Raw genomic sequence first — 13086 nt, 5'->3', positions numbered from 1 at the left:
TGGCCATGTAACTTGTTTTGGCCAGTGAAATATAAACAGAAGTGCTGTATGTCCTTTCTATGCAGAAGCCTTTAAGAGCCACTCCATGAGTCGCCATATCCTTTTTCCTGCTTCAGAAATCCTGGAAGCAGAGATGGAGCCTCCTTCAGCCCTGAGTGTGCCCACAATGACCAGAGACCCATGCTGACCCACATGGGAAATGAAGTATGAGCACGAACCAACTTTTTTTGGTATAAAAATGAAGAATTGTTTTTTAATTACTGCAGCATAACCTAGCCTACATGATTGATTCAGAAAACAGTATCAAGAAAAGGATGTTTCCCAAACAGAAAACAAATATTATCATTTCAACTTGAAATAAGTATAATAATTATTGATGAGGTATTTTACGTTTTTGTATTAAGTCTTTGAAAGCTACAGCACATCTCAACTTCAATGACTAATATTTCAAGTTCCCAGTAGCCCCATGTGGCCAGTGGCTACCATATTGGACAGCATAGTATAAAGGATGCAAGACACCTTACAGATCAACTAGTCAATAGTCCTCAACCCTGGCTGCCCATTAGAACGGCCTGAGTGAGGGCCTTTACAAAGTACAGATGGTCAGGAGGGGCTGTGATTAGGTTGAGGCAACTGAGTCCAATGTCTGTTCCAATGCCCAGGTTTCTTGATAAAATGGGGAGCCAATGAGCAGTCATAATCCTGGCATGTGGTATCTTCTACCAAAACCCCAAAATGTAATTTTCTTTTTGGTACTTCCAATGATGAGGAGGTCACAGCTTCACGGGACAGCCATTTCCCCTACCAGACAACTCTAGTGTTAAATAATTTTCAAAAAAGGATAAAATCACACCTCTCATACAAATACAAAACTAAACACGTGATAAAGATTTTATTCAAGAGAGAATTAGGCAAATGTTATAACCAGTATAAAAAGAATCCAAAAATAGACATCTATAGATCATGAACATTGAAATGAATATGCAAACAGAGGCAAAACTGGTTTTTCCATAAGGAGAGCAAGAGAGGAAAATCAACTGAACCTCTATCAGACTGCACAGAATTTGCTCATCTCTCAGTCACCTACAACTTAACAGAGTTTAAAAATATCTCCCCCAGAATCAAGGCAATAGGGTGTCCTATAGACAATGTACAGTTTTCCTTTGAAGTACAAATTATCTTCCACACAATAAACTGATTCTTTATTTTCCTTATTTTTTTTTTACCCATTCCTCTTAGAACAGTGGTTTTCAAATTTTGATATGCATGAGAATCACCCAGGAAGTGAGCTAAAAGGCAGATTCCCAAAGGAAACAATAGCAAAATAAGAAAGAAAAAGAAAGAAAGAAAGAAAGAAAGAAAGAAAGAAAGAAGAAAGAACGAACGAACGAGCCTAATTAACTTAAAAGCTTTAGCACAGCAATGGAAACCATGGACAAAACAAAAAGACAACCTACTGATTGGGAGAAAATATTTGCCAATGATATCACCAATAATGGGTTAACATCCAAAATATGATAAACAGCTCATACAACCCAACCTCAAAAAATGGGCAGACGGCCCAAGGCAATCTACAGATTTAATGCAATCCCTATCCAATTACCCAGGACATATTTCACAGAACTAGAACAAATCATAATAAAATTTATATGGAACCATCAAAGACCTAGAATTGCCAAAGCATTACTGAAGAGAAAGAAAGAGGCTGGAGGAATAACTCTCCCAGACTTCAGACAATACTATAGAGCTACAGTCATCAAGACAGCATGGTATTGGTACCAAAACAGACATATAGACCAATGGAACAGAATAGAGAGCCCAGAAATGAACCCACAAATTTTGGTCAACTCATCTTCGACAAAGGAGGCAAGAATATACATTGGAATAAAGACAGTCTCTTCAGCAAATGGTGTTGGGAAAACTGGACAGCAGCATGTAAAACAATGAAGCTAGAACACTCCCTTATACCATATACAAAAATCAACTCAAAATGGATTAAAGACTTAAACATAAGACAAGATACAATAAACCTCCTAGAGGAAAACATAGGCAAAACATTATCTGACATACATTTCAAAAATTTTCTCCTAGAAGAAATAAAAGCAAGAATAAACAAATGGGACCTAATGAAACTTACAAGCTTCTGCACAGCAAAGGAAACCAGAAGTAAAATAAGAAGAAAACCTATGGAATGGGAGAAAATTTTTGCAAGTGAAACCGACAAAGGCTTGATCTCCAGAATATATAAGCAGCTCATACGACTCAATAAGAAAAAAATAAACAACCCAATCCAAAAATGGGCAGAAGATCTAAACAAGCAATTCTCCAAGGAAGACATACAAATGATCAAAAAACACATGAAAAAATGCTCCATATCACTAATTATCAGAGAAATACAAATCAAAACTACAATGAGGTATCACCTCACACCAGTCAGAATGGCCGTCATTCAAAAATCCACAAATGACAAATGCTGGAGAGGCTGTGGAGAAAGGGGAACCCTCCTACACTGCTGGTGGGAATGCAGTTTGGTGCAGCCACTATGGAAAACAGTGTGGAGATTCCTCAAAAGACTAGGAATAGACTTACCACATGACCCAGGAATCCCACTCGTGGGCTTGTATCCAGAAGGAAATCTACTTCAGGATGACACCTGCACCCCAATGTTCATAGCAGCACTATTTACAATAGCCAAAACATGGAAACAGCCTAAATGTCCATCAACAGGTGACTGGATAAAGAAGATGTGGTATATTTATACAATGGAATACTACTTAGCCATAAAAACTGACAATATAATGCCATTTGCAGCAACATGGATGCTCCTGGAGAATGTCATTCTAAGTGAAGTAAGCCAGAAAGAGAAAGAAAAATACCATATGAGATCGCTCATATGTGGAATCTAAAAAACAAAAACAAAAACAAACAAACAAACAAAAACAAAGCATAAATACAGGACAGAAATAGACTCACAGACAGAGAATACAGACTTGTGGTTACCAGGGGGGTGGAGGGTGGGAAGGGATAGACTGGGATTTCAAAATTGTAGAATAGATAAACAAGATTACACTGTATAGCACAGGGAAATATATACAAAATGTTATGATAACTCACAGAGAAAAAAATGTGACAATGAATGTGTATATGTCCATGAATGACTGAAAAATTGTGCTGAACACTGGAATTTGACACAACATTGTAAAATGATTATAAATCAATAAAAAATGTTAAAAAAAAAATGGGCAGACGGTATTTTTCCAAAGAACACATCCAGATGGCCAATAGGCACATGAAAAGATGCTCAACATTGTTAATCATCAGAGAAATGCCAATCAAAATCACAATGAGATATACCTCTCACCTATCAAAAGAACCACAAATAACAAATGTCGGTGAGGTTGTGGAGAAAAGGGAACCCTTGAACACTATTGGTGGGAATGTAAATTGGTACAACCACTATGGAAAATAGTATGGAGGGTACTCAAAAGCTAAAAATAGAACTACTATGTGATCCAGCAATTCTACTCCTGGGTATATATCTGAAAAAAAAACAAAAACACTAATTCAAAAAGATACATGCACTCCAATGTTCATAGTTGCATTATTTGTAACAGCCAAGTTATGGAAGCAACCTAAGTGTCCATCAACAGAAGAATGAATAAAGAAGATATACTGCATATGTATATATAATGGAATACTACTCAGCCATAAAAAAGAATGAAATTTGCCATTTGCAACAACATGGATGGACTTGGAGGGTATAATGTTTAGTGAAATAAGTCAGACAGAGAAAGACAAATACTGTTTGTTATCACTTACATGTGGAATCTAAAAAATAAAACAAACTAGTGAATATAACAAAAAAGAAACAGACTCATAGAGAGCAAACTAGTGGTTACCAGTGGGCAGAGGGAAAGGGGAGGGGCAAGATAGGTATAGGGGATTAAGAGGTACAACCTATCATGTATAAAATAAATAAACAACAAGGATATAGTACATAGTACAGGGAATACAGTCAAATTTTATAGTAACTATAAATGGAGTATAACCTTTAAAAATTATGAATCACTACATTTGTACACCTGTAACTTACGTAACATAGTACATCAACTATATCTCAATACAAAGATGTGGTGTATATATATAGAATGGAATATCATTCACCCATGAGAAAGAAGGAAATCCTGCTATTTCTAACAACATGGATAGAATCTGAATGCATTATGCTGGGGGAGATAAGTCAGACAAAAACAAAGACTGTACAATGTAACTTATACGTGGAGCCTAAAAAAGTCAAACTCATAGAAACAGAGTGTAGAATGGGAGTTACCTGGGGTGGGGGTGAGGGTGGGAATTGGGAAGACGTTGGTTAAAGGGTACAGGGATCTAATGCACAGCAAGTGATTATACTCAGCATCGTTGTGCTATATACTTCAAACCCACTATGAGACTAGATTTTAAATGTTCTCACCACAAAAAAGAGATAATAATTATATGATAAGATAGAGATTTTGGCTAAAGCTACAGTGGTCAATCATATTGCAAAAAACAAATACATCAAATCAACATGCTGTACATGGGAAACTTACACAATGTTATATGTAAATTATAATCTATTATCATCTCAATTAAAAAAAAAAACACTGTCCTAGGACATGTCTCCTCCACATTCTGGAGACAGCCTTCCCAAATATGCCTCTCACAGTATTTGCAGAGCTCTAGATTTCAATTCAGATCAGTCCAAGTGGTCTTAGTGTGTTTTCTTTCCTTTCTTTCCAATATAACATGCTATTTCTTTTCTTCCCATTCAAATTTTATAGGACAGACAAGGAACTGTCTTTATATTTTATGAACACCTGAAGAGAGACAAGTTGGGAATGCTGTGAGTATGAAGTGTGTCTATGAGATGTAATAAGCTAAGAAAATAGACTATAACAACCGACAGGAATGACGCTTCTCATGCATTTTAATCAGCATGCTGATTTATTGGAAGTCTATCTTGTTTTGTTTAGGTCTTCAAGTATTTCATAAATTGACTTTAGGTGTGGCAGTGGGGGTTCATAAGTAAGTTGATTAATTGTCCAAAATTGATGGGAAAGGGGCTAGTTTGAACAACGTATTACACTTAAAAACAAACACCTGCAAGGCACAGCAAGTCTGACTGGTGAGGAACCAGCTCAGATGCCCTGACTGCAGGCAGCTGTCACTCTGGCTTGCTTAGAAAAATGCTCTGGTGATTTGGTAAGATGCTCCCCAGAAAGGCCGGGTCTGGAGCCCCTCCTCACATCCCGTTCCAGCCCTGACGCAGGCTCCTCTAGACACATTTATGTTGGGAAGAGTCCTGTTGCACCACTCAGGAGGCTTCTCTGTGCTTCCTTCCTGCAAACGTCTCTCCAGGGTGTTCTGGAGGGCTGGCAAAGTTGTCTCCCCATCTAGGACTCAGAACTTTGGAGCCACAACCTTGAATTGTGTTTTATTCATATGTTGGAATGTAGTTATTTGGTACATTTAAGTCATCCTAACTTATCCTGACTTATCCTTTTAACATCTACAGCATATTGAAAAGAAAAGGTGAGCAAATACAAACTTTTCTTGTGTTGCTTGATTTTCTCTGGGGGATTAAGGAGAGGCTTTTCATGAGATGGCTGGGCTTCGTTTGGCTTTATTGCAATCAGGCCACGTCAGGTGAGGGCTCCAGGAAGGGATGACCTTACAGACCAGAATTGTGTGGCTTGGCTTTGCTGGGGTAACTTCATACTGACTCCATTATATTGGGATATTTCCGGAAATAGTGGAATTTGAGGAGAAATTTCAAGGAAGGGAAAATGAAGGAAAGTCTACAAATGAATTACTAATAGGGAAGGGGACTTAAGAGTCCATCCAGTTTTTTTGGTTCCCAACCTGGGAACCATGGACCTGAGGAGGCTGAGGAGGGGTGGCGAGAGGGGCTTGAATACATGTGTGGACCCAGCATCACACAAACACACACACACACACACACACACACACACACACACACACAATTTTTTTCAAAGGATGTGTCTCAATCTTTAGTATATGTAAGAATCACCTTGGGGGGGGGCTTGGTGAAACTACACATTCTAGAATCACAAACCCAGAGATTCCGATTTTATTGATCCGGATGGGGCCCAGGAATTTTTTCAGAAGCACCCAGGGTCTAATACATACTGATCCTGTGGCAATAAAATACAAATCACTGTTAAAAATGAATGAGTCTAAAGGTGACTTTGGCTATTACTTTTTCTATTAAAGGAAGAGATACTAATGTTCAGTAGCTATAAGGGGTAGGGATGGGGGTCCTTGGATTTTGCAACTGTAACTCAAAAAGTTTGGAAGCACTTATCTAGTCCAACTCCTTCATTTCAGAGAAAAAGAAATGACGAGCCAGAGAGCTTAAGTAACTTCCCCGAAGTCACACAGTCAGTGGCAGGACACAGGTTGCTGTCTCCTGTCTTTGGACCTGGGACGCTGCCTCCTCCCACCCTGAACCAAGGGAACGCCCAGTCAGGCTGGAAGGCAGCCATTCCAAAGGGGTCCAAGCCTTAGACTCTAAGGTGACTTATTTTATAGGTAACAACTGGGAAAGAAGTAATCCCAAAGTTCTCTGCAGCTGCCTTAAGGAGCAGCTAGCTCTTTAGGTTTACCCTCTCAGGGCAGAACAATTTAAAAAAATTAATCCACTCATTTAATCTCTTTTTTTCCTTTGATAAAATCTGAAAAAATAGCTAGAGAAATAATACCCTAGCGCTTTGTTTCCAAGTTAAAACTTACAATGATCTAGTTGTCTGGGAACGTTCACTGACCGCAGTTTAATTCTGCAGGATCGTTGGCAAGCTGTCTCTGAAATCTTTACATGCGTGTTCAGCGTCACAAAGACAGCTCTCCACGAATGGGGCACATTCTCTTCTGCACATAGATGGGGCACACTCATCAGAAGCAGGAATCACTTGTATGCATGAAATAGAAAAGAAACCCTAGATGAAAGTTCCCAGAGTACTGAGCTGCAAATGCCTCTGTAGGCAGATGAATTGTTAGGCACAAATTACAGGCAGCAACAATTCTCCTAAACTAACTTAATTTTTAACATGAGCTAATGCTAGTGTCCTGGCGCAGTGGTAGCCTTTTGCTAGGAATGACTGAACCTATTCCTGCATTCTGCTAAGTTGATTAATAAAGAATATTCATTACACAAATCCTTTTTGTTGACAAGTTAAAATGGAGCCTCATCTTTCATATCTCCCTGAAGATTGCCACCTTGTGAGATTGAAAATACTCATTAAATTCCATCACCAGACAGGCACAAATGAGAGGGTGATTGTTTTTAAGCTTGTGAGGGGAATCGTTGGTAAACTCATTTGTTTGGATATCATTAACAGAACAATCGGTGAGGATCTCCAGGGGGTCCTCATGACCTTTGCTCGCAATCTCTTCATCATCCATCAAGAAATATCAGCACCTAATATGCAAGGCGAGACCAATTTTAAGGTGAGGTGTTAATTAACTAACGATCCTGGTTAATTTCTATACAAGGGCTGAAAATACCTCATGCTGTATTGTAAACAAGTGCTAAACCATTTTTTTTTCATTGTAAGCAGTACATATTTTACAATGTGCAGGGTCAATATTGTAAGGTTCCCACTGAACCCGTTAGTTAAATTTAATAGTTTGAAACTTTTTCTTTGAAATATAGTAGACTTGTTTTAACTCGCTTCCATTTCCAAGTCTAAGCTTACAAGACAACAGGGCTTTTCCAGTGTTGAAGGCAAAGCTGCACCATCACAATGGAGCCGAAACAGAGACTATCACAACCAAAAATCCTGAATATAATCTACGTATATTTCAGAAAATACAGTGTCTGGCTAAGGATTCCTGGGAAGCCCACATTTCTAAATTCAGAGAAGTTCCGAGACCCCAGGAAGGACAGTGTGTGTAGGGAGAAGCAGAAGAAAACCTCAGCGTATATATGAGCCACCTGCTCCTCCTCATTTCGCCAAAGTGGGACAGGTGTTCCATCACTAACCTTTTGAAGCTCCCAAACGTCCTTTAAAGATGTTGGTTCAGGAAATCTAGTCATGTGTAATTGACTAGAAGTCTGCAAACTCTAGAAAACAGGAGCAAGATCTGTACGAAGGTTTTAAAAATACCAGCTGAACAGAGACAAACACTTGGTATTGATCACCAGAGTGTGCACCTGGTTCCCAGTCTAAGCCTTCATCATGTTTGAATGGGTCGCGTAACTCAAGGGATTCAATCAGAAATCACATGTGATTTTTCCCTTCAGTGGAAAACCCGACAAAAGCTTGATAAAATAAACTTTTTCAATACATTTTTCTCCTTGAACTATGCCTGGTCCCTCTAGTAATAGTAATAGTGATAATAATGCTTTGTTCTTCAATGTGGCTTTATGTGTTGCATCAACTTTCACTGGTCCTGAAGGATCTATGCTCATCACTTATATTCTAAGTCCCTGCCTGCTAGCAGTATTTCATCTGTTACTGTGATGTGCAAAATTCTAAGCCTGTGTGCACGCGATCAGTTTAGTCTGCCCAAATACTAGCTAACAGTCATAATCAGCTGGTGGTGTGGACTGAAGTGTGTCCTCCCAAAATCCATGTGTTGAACTCTTCATCCTCAATGTGACGATTTATGAAGATGGGGACTTCGGGAAGTAACTACGTTTAAATGAGGTCATAATGGTGGGCTCCTCATGGTGGGATGAGTGCCCTTGTAAGAGACCAGAGAGCTTGCACTTGTGCACTCTCTCTCTCTCTCCCCCTCTCTCTCTCTCTCTCTCTCTCTCTCTCTCACTGTCAATCTCTCTCTCCCTCCCTGTCTCTCTCTTTCTCTCTTCCCACACCATCTGAAGATACAGCAAAAAGATGGCTGTCTGCAAACTAGGAAGAGAGCTCTTACCAGGAACTGAATCAGCTAACACCTTGACCTTGGACTCCCCAGCCTCCAGAAATGTGCAAAATAAATTGTTAAGCTACCCTGTCTATGGTATTTTGTTCTAGCAGCCTGGGCAGACTAAGACAGATGATTTATCCCCAAAACCACACAGAGTTAGTAGACTCTGAGCGTGGACTTGAGGTTGGCAGAGCCAACTACTGTTGCCAAAATAAAGGCTCTTTCTCTGCCGTTTGTGTGAAGGGCAAAATCAAGTCAAAATCATCAAAAGTCATATGCTCTTAAGTAGCTTTTAAATATCTCATGGTTTCTAGCCTTCTCATGTGAATCACTGTTATCTTGATTTTTTTTTTACCCTTGCTAGAAAGTCTAAAGGTAAAAAGTTTAAATCTCAACAAAATAGGAATAATTTTTTTAAACTTGAAAAGTAGAAAAGATTTGTTTTTGGTAGTATTTGGTATTTGGTAGCATTTTCTATCTACTATCCTAATGACATGTCTAATAAAGATTTTCAGCTTGTAAACAAGGATTTGCCAGCAAAGTAAAGGCTGAATAAAAATGGTAGGTGATGCAGAAAAACATTTAACAAAATCTAACACCATTTCTTGATAAAAACACTCAAACTAGGAATAAAAAGTAACTTCCTTAACCTGATAAGGGCACCTAGGAAAACCCCACAGCTAACGTTATAGTTAATGGTGCAAGACTGAAAGCTTTCCCCCCAAGATCAGGAGCAAGATAAGGATATCTGCTCTCACCGCTTCTATTCATCATTGTACTGGAGGTTCCAGCCAGGGCAGCTGGGCAAGAAAAAGAAATAAAAGGCATCCAGATTGGAAAGAAGGAAGCAAAATTATCTCTATTCACAGCAGGCATGATCTTATATGTAGAAAATCCTAAGGAACCAAGAAACAATCTATTAAGAGTTTTTAAATAAACTCAGCAAGGTTGCAAGACTCAAGATCAATATACCAAATCAATTACATCTCTATACAATAGCAATGAATAATCAAAAAGTAATTTTATATCAATTTTTGAATAATCAAAAACTAATTTTAAATCAATTTTTTAAAAATCAAAAAGAAAAAAATATTTAGAAATAAGTTTAACAGAAAAAGTATAAGACCTAACCACTGAAAACTGTAAAACATCATAAAAGAAAGGAGACCTAAGTAAATGGAAAGATATTCTGTGTTCATGGAATGGAAGACTTAACATTGTTAAAATGGCAATACTCTCCAAATTGATCCACAGATTCAATGCAAGTTCTATCAAAATCCCAGCTGGCTTTATTGCAGAAACTGACAAGGCAATCCTAAAATTCATGTGGAAATGCAAGAGACTCAGAATAGTCAAAATAATCTTGAAAAAGAAGAACCAAGTTAGAGGGCTTCTCAATATTAAAACTTACTACAAAGCTACAGTAATCAAGACTGTGTGGTACTATCATAAGAACAGACATATAGATCAATGGAGTAGAATTGAAAGTCCAAAAGACACTCCTTCATTTACAGTCAACTGGTTTTCAACAAGGGTGCCAAAACAATTTAATGGGAAAAGAACAGTCTTTTTGACAAATGATACTGGGACAAGTGGATATCCACATATAAATGAATGAAGTTATACCTCCCTATTCTACAGCACATACAAAAATTAAGTAAAAATGGATCAAAGACACAAGTGTAAGAGCTAAAGCTATTAAACTCTTAGAAGAAAACACAGGTATAAATCTTCATCACCTTGTGGCTAGCGATGGCTTCTTAGGCATAATACCTAAAGTGCAAGCAACCAAAGTGAAAATAGGTACGATACAATGAAATATTATTCAGCCATAAAGAGGAAATTAAGTTCTGATCCATGTTACAACATGGATGAACCTTGAAAACATTATGCTAAGACACAAGAGGCCACATATCGTATGACTGCATTTACATGAAATATCAAGGTAGGCAAATCATTAACGAGACAGAAAAGAGATTACAGGTTGCCAGGAGCCAGGAGAGGGAGAAAATGGGGAATGGCAGCTAATGGGTATAAAGTTTATACTTGGGGTGATGAAAATGTCTTGGAATAACATACTAGTGGTGGTTGCTTATGAATACACTAAAACCACTGAATTATTCATTTTATAAGGGTGAATTTTATGGTATAAGAATTCTACCTCAATAAAAAATAACTAAATAAAATAAAATGGAAAGGTGCAATTTTTTCTCCCCAAAACCAGTGGAAATAAATACTCCCATCAGCCTACTAGCCTTCATTCCAGGGTGACTAGACCAGTGGACCTCAAATTATATGTAGTGAAGGACCTGTTTGTTTTGTTTTTTTCTGACCTATAGTGGATCAATACTTTTGTAAAATACAACAAAATGAATTCCTAGAAAAATGAAATGAAAAAACTGAAGACACATGAAATAGGAGCATATTTTTTATTATTAGATTTAATAGACATAAAAATTTCTATAAAGGCTTCCAAATTCTTACTCTCAATCTTTTTGCTTATTTCATTAAGACTGATAACCAACAATTTTAGAGGGGTGCTGGTTAGTGGAACACACTTTAAGTAGAACTGTTCTAAACCATACTTAACTCCAAAAAGGAGCAAATGCTTGAGGGGCTGGGTGGAAGACTTGTACAAGTTTTTAAGTAACAAGGATTATTTTTGCTGTTCATTTACAGACCACAATTGATGACATTGAAGACATTCTAGGAGTAACAGAGGAAAACAAAATTAGATTTGAAGAAGAGCTAGAGTCCAAAGATGATAAAAAAAAAAAAAAAAAACTCTCTAAACCTGATAAATGAATGATCCTAGGAATACATTACTGATTTTTCATTCCAACCTGGAGCCAAAAAAGGCAACATTTATTTTGCTATTAGGAATAAAAGGTGGGGAAGTCAGTTTGCCTTGTTTGCTAGGAGGTGTATTAGAACAGATTATAATGTAATTCTTTTTAGAAAAAATTTTATTAAGTGATATCATTTTACTTATTAGACCAAAACCTATTTGCGTTTTCATTTGAAAGTATTAAACAATCTCTTCCTCTTCTCAAACTGAGGAAGAAATAATTTGTCAAAAAAGTTACAAGGCTTACTATTATCACTTCTGCCTCTAATGCTTTATAAATTTCAGGATTATGGAGCTTTTTTTTTTAATGTTTTATAAAGTTTTTTCCCTCCTATTTCCAATAGTAATTTGTCTTCTGCATTTAAAAAATTGAATAAAGGCTTAATCATCACTATTTGGCAAAACACAAATGTCTTTTTTTCCAAGAAAACTACATTTATATGGATTTTTAGAGTGACTCTTTATCAATTATTGTATTTTTATTGTACCAAGCCACTATTGTTTGTTGTTATCATTTTTCAAAAAGTAAGATAAGCCAACATCTAGTTAACTAAAGCATGAGAATGTATCTAGGTGGCAGTATCTGCTCTCAGTTTAGGATAGAGTAACTCAGCTCTAGCTTGAATAAACATTTGTATTCTCTAGTTCTCCATTTAATACAGCAGTAGTGTTTTTACAAGCTCAATTCAACAGTACCTTTTAAAGGGTAAATTGTTAAAATTATGCAGTGTTGATACTAACTCTGAGCATTTGCTTGTTATTATAATTGTTCAGAATATTTCTACATCATCCAGCTTTACTGAAGGGTGAAATATGCAATTCACAACACCAAAATCACAGAGCTGTTTTAAAGAATGGCCTTTTTTATCTTTAAAAATATCTGAATGTGTTGAGGAAAAGAGGGGCGTTTATTACCTATGGAATTCCAATAATGTGTTAACTATGCCTCAGCCATAGGTCGAGTTTCTGCAATAAAATTAACGTGTGTGTGTGTGTGTGTGTGTGTGTGTGTGTGTGTGTGTGTGTTGGCTCTTGTTTTGCTATAGTTGGAAATACATTAGTTAGCCAGGTTTCCTGCCTGGGCTAGGTACGATGACCTCTTTTTCTTGCCAGATTGCTCTAATCCATATGAGGGGCCCACTGTCCAGACACTTGACGGATAGGAAGTACTACATGCCCATTAGAGTCTCGCCTCGATTGAAGCCAGAGCAACATAAGGTCCAAGAGACTCATTAGTTCACTGGCACAATCGTGTCCTGAGAGTAAATGAAACCCTCTGTCTCCTTATGGCTCTCATCTGCTCAGGACTT

General features: G+C 37.5%; 1 protein-coding gene across 1 annotated transcript in view; it reads left to right on the top strand.

The window, feature by feature from the left end:
* IQCH (IQ motif containing H) overlaps positions 1–12229 on the top strand; it is a 187500-nt gene extending 175271 nt beyond the window's left edge. The window contains 3 exon segments of the mRNA XM_032480865.1: positions 4821–4882; positions 7398–7506; positions 11608–12229. Coding sequence (XP_032336756.1) covers positions 4821–4882; positions 7398–7506; positions 11608–11733 — 297 coding nt within the window. The 3' untranslated portion in view covers positions 11734–12229.
* Positions 12230–13086: the final 857 nt, after the last annotated feature.

The sequence above is a fragment of the Camelus ferus genome, chromosome 6, assembly GCF_009834535.1.
Source record: "Camelus ferus isolate YT-003-E chromosome 6, BCGSAC_Cfer_1.0, whole genome shotgun sequence".
In the NCBI taxonomy this organism is placed as follows: domain Eukaryota; kingdom Metazoa; phylum Chordata; class Mammalia; order Artiodactyla; family Camelidae; genus Camelus; species Camelus ferus.
This window is presented reverse-complemented; position numbering and strand designations above follow the sequence as displayed.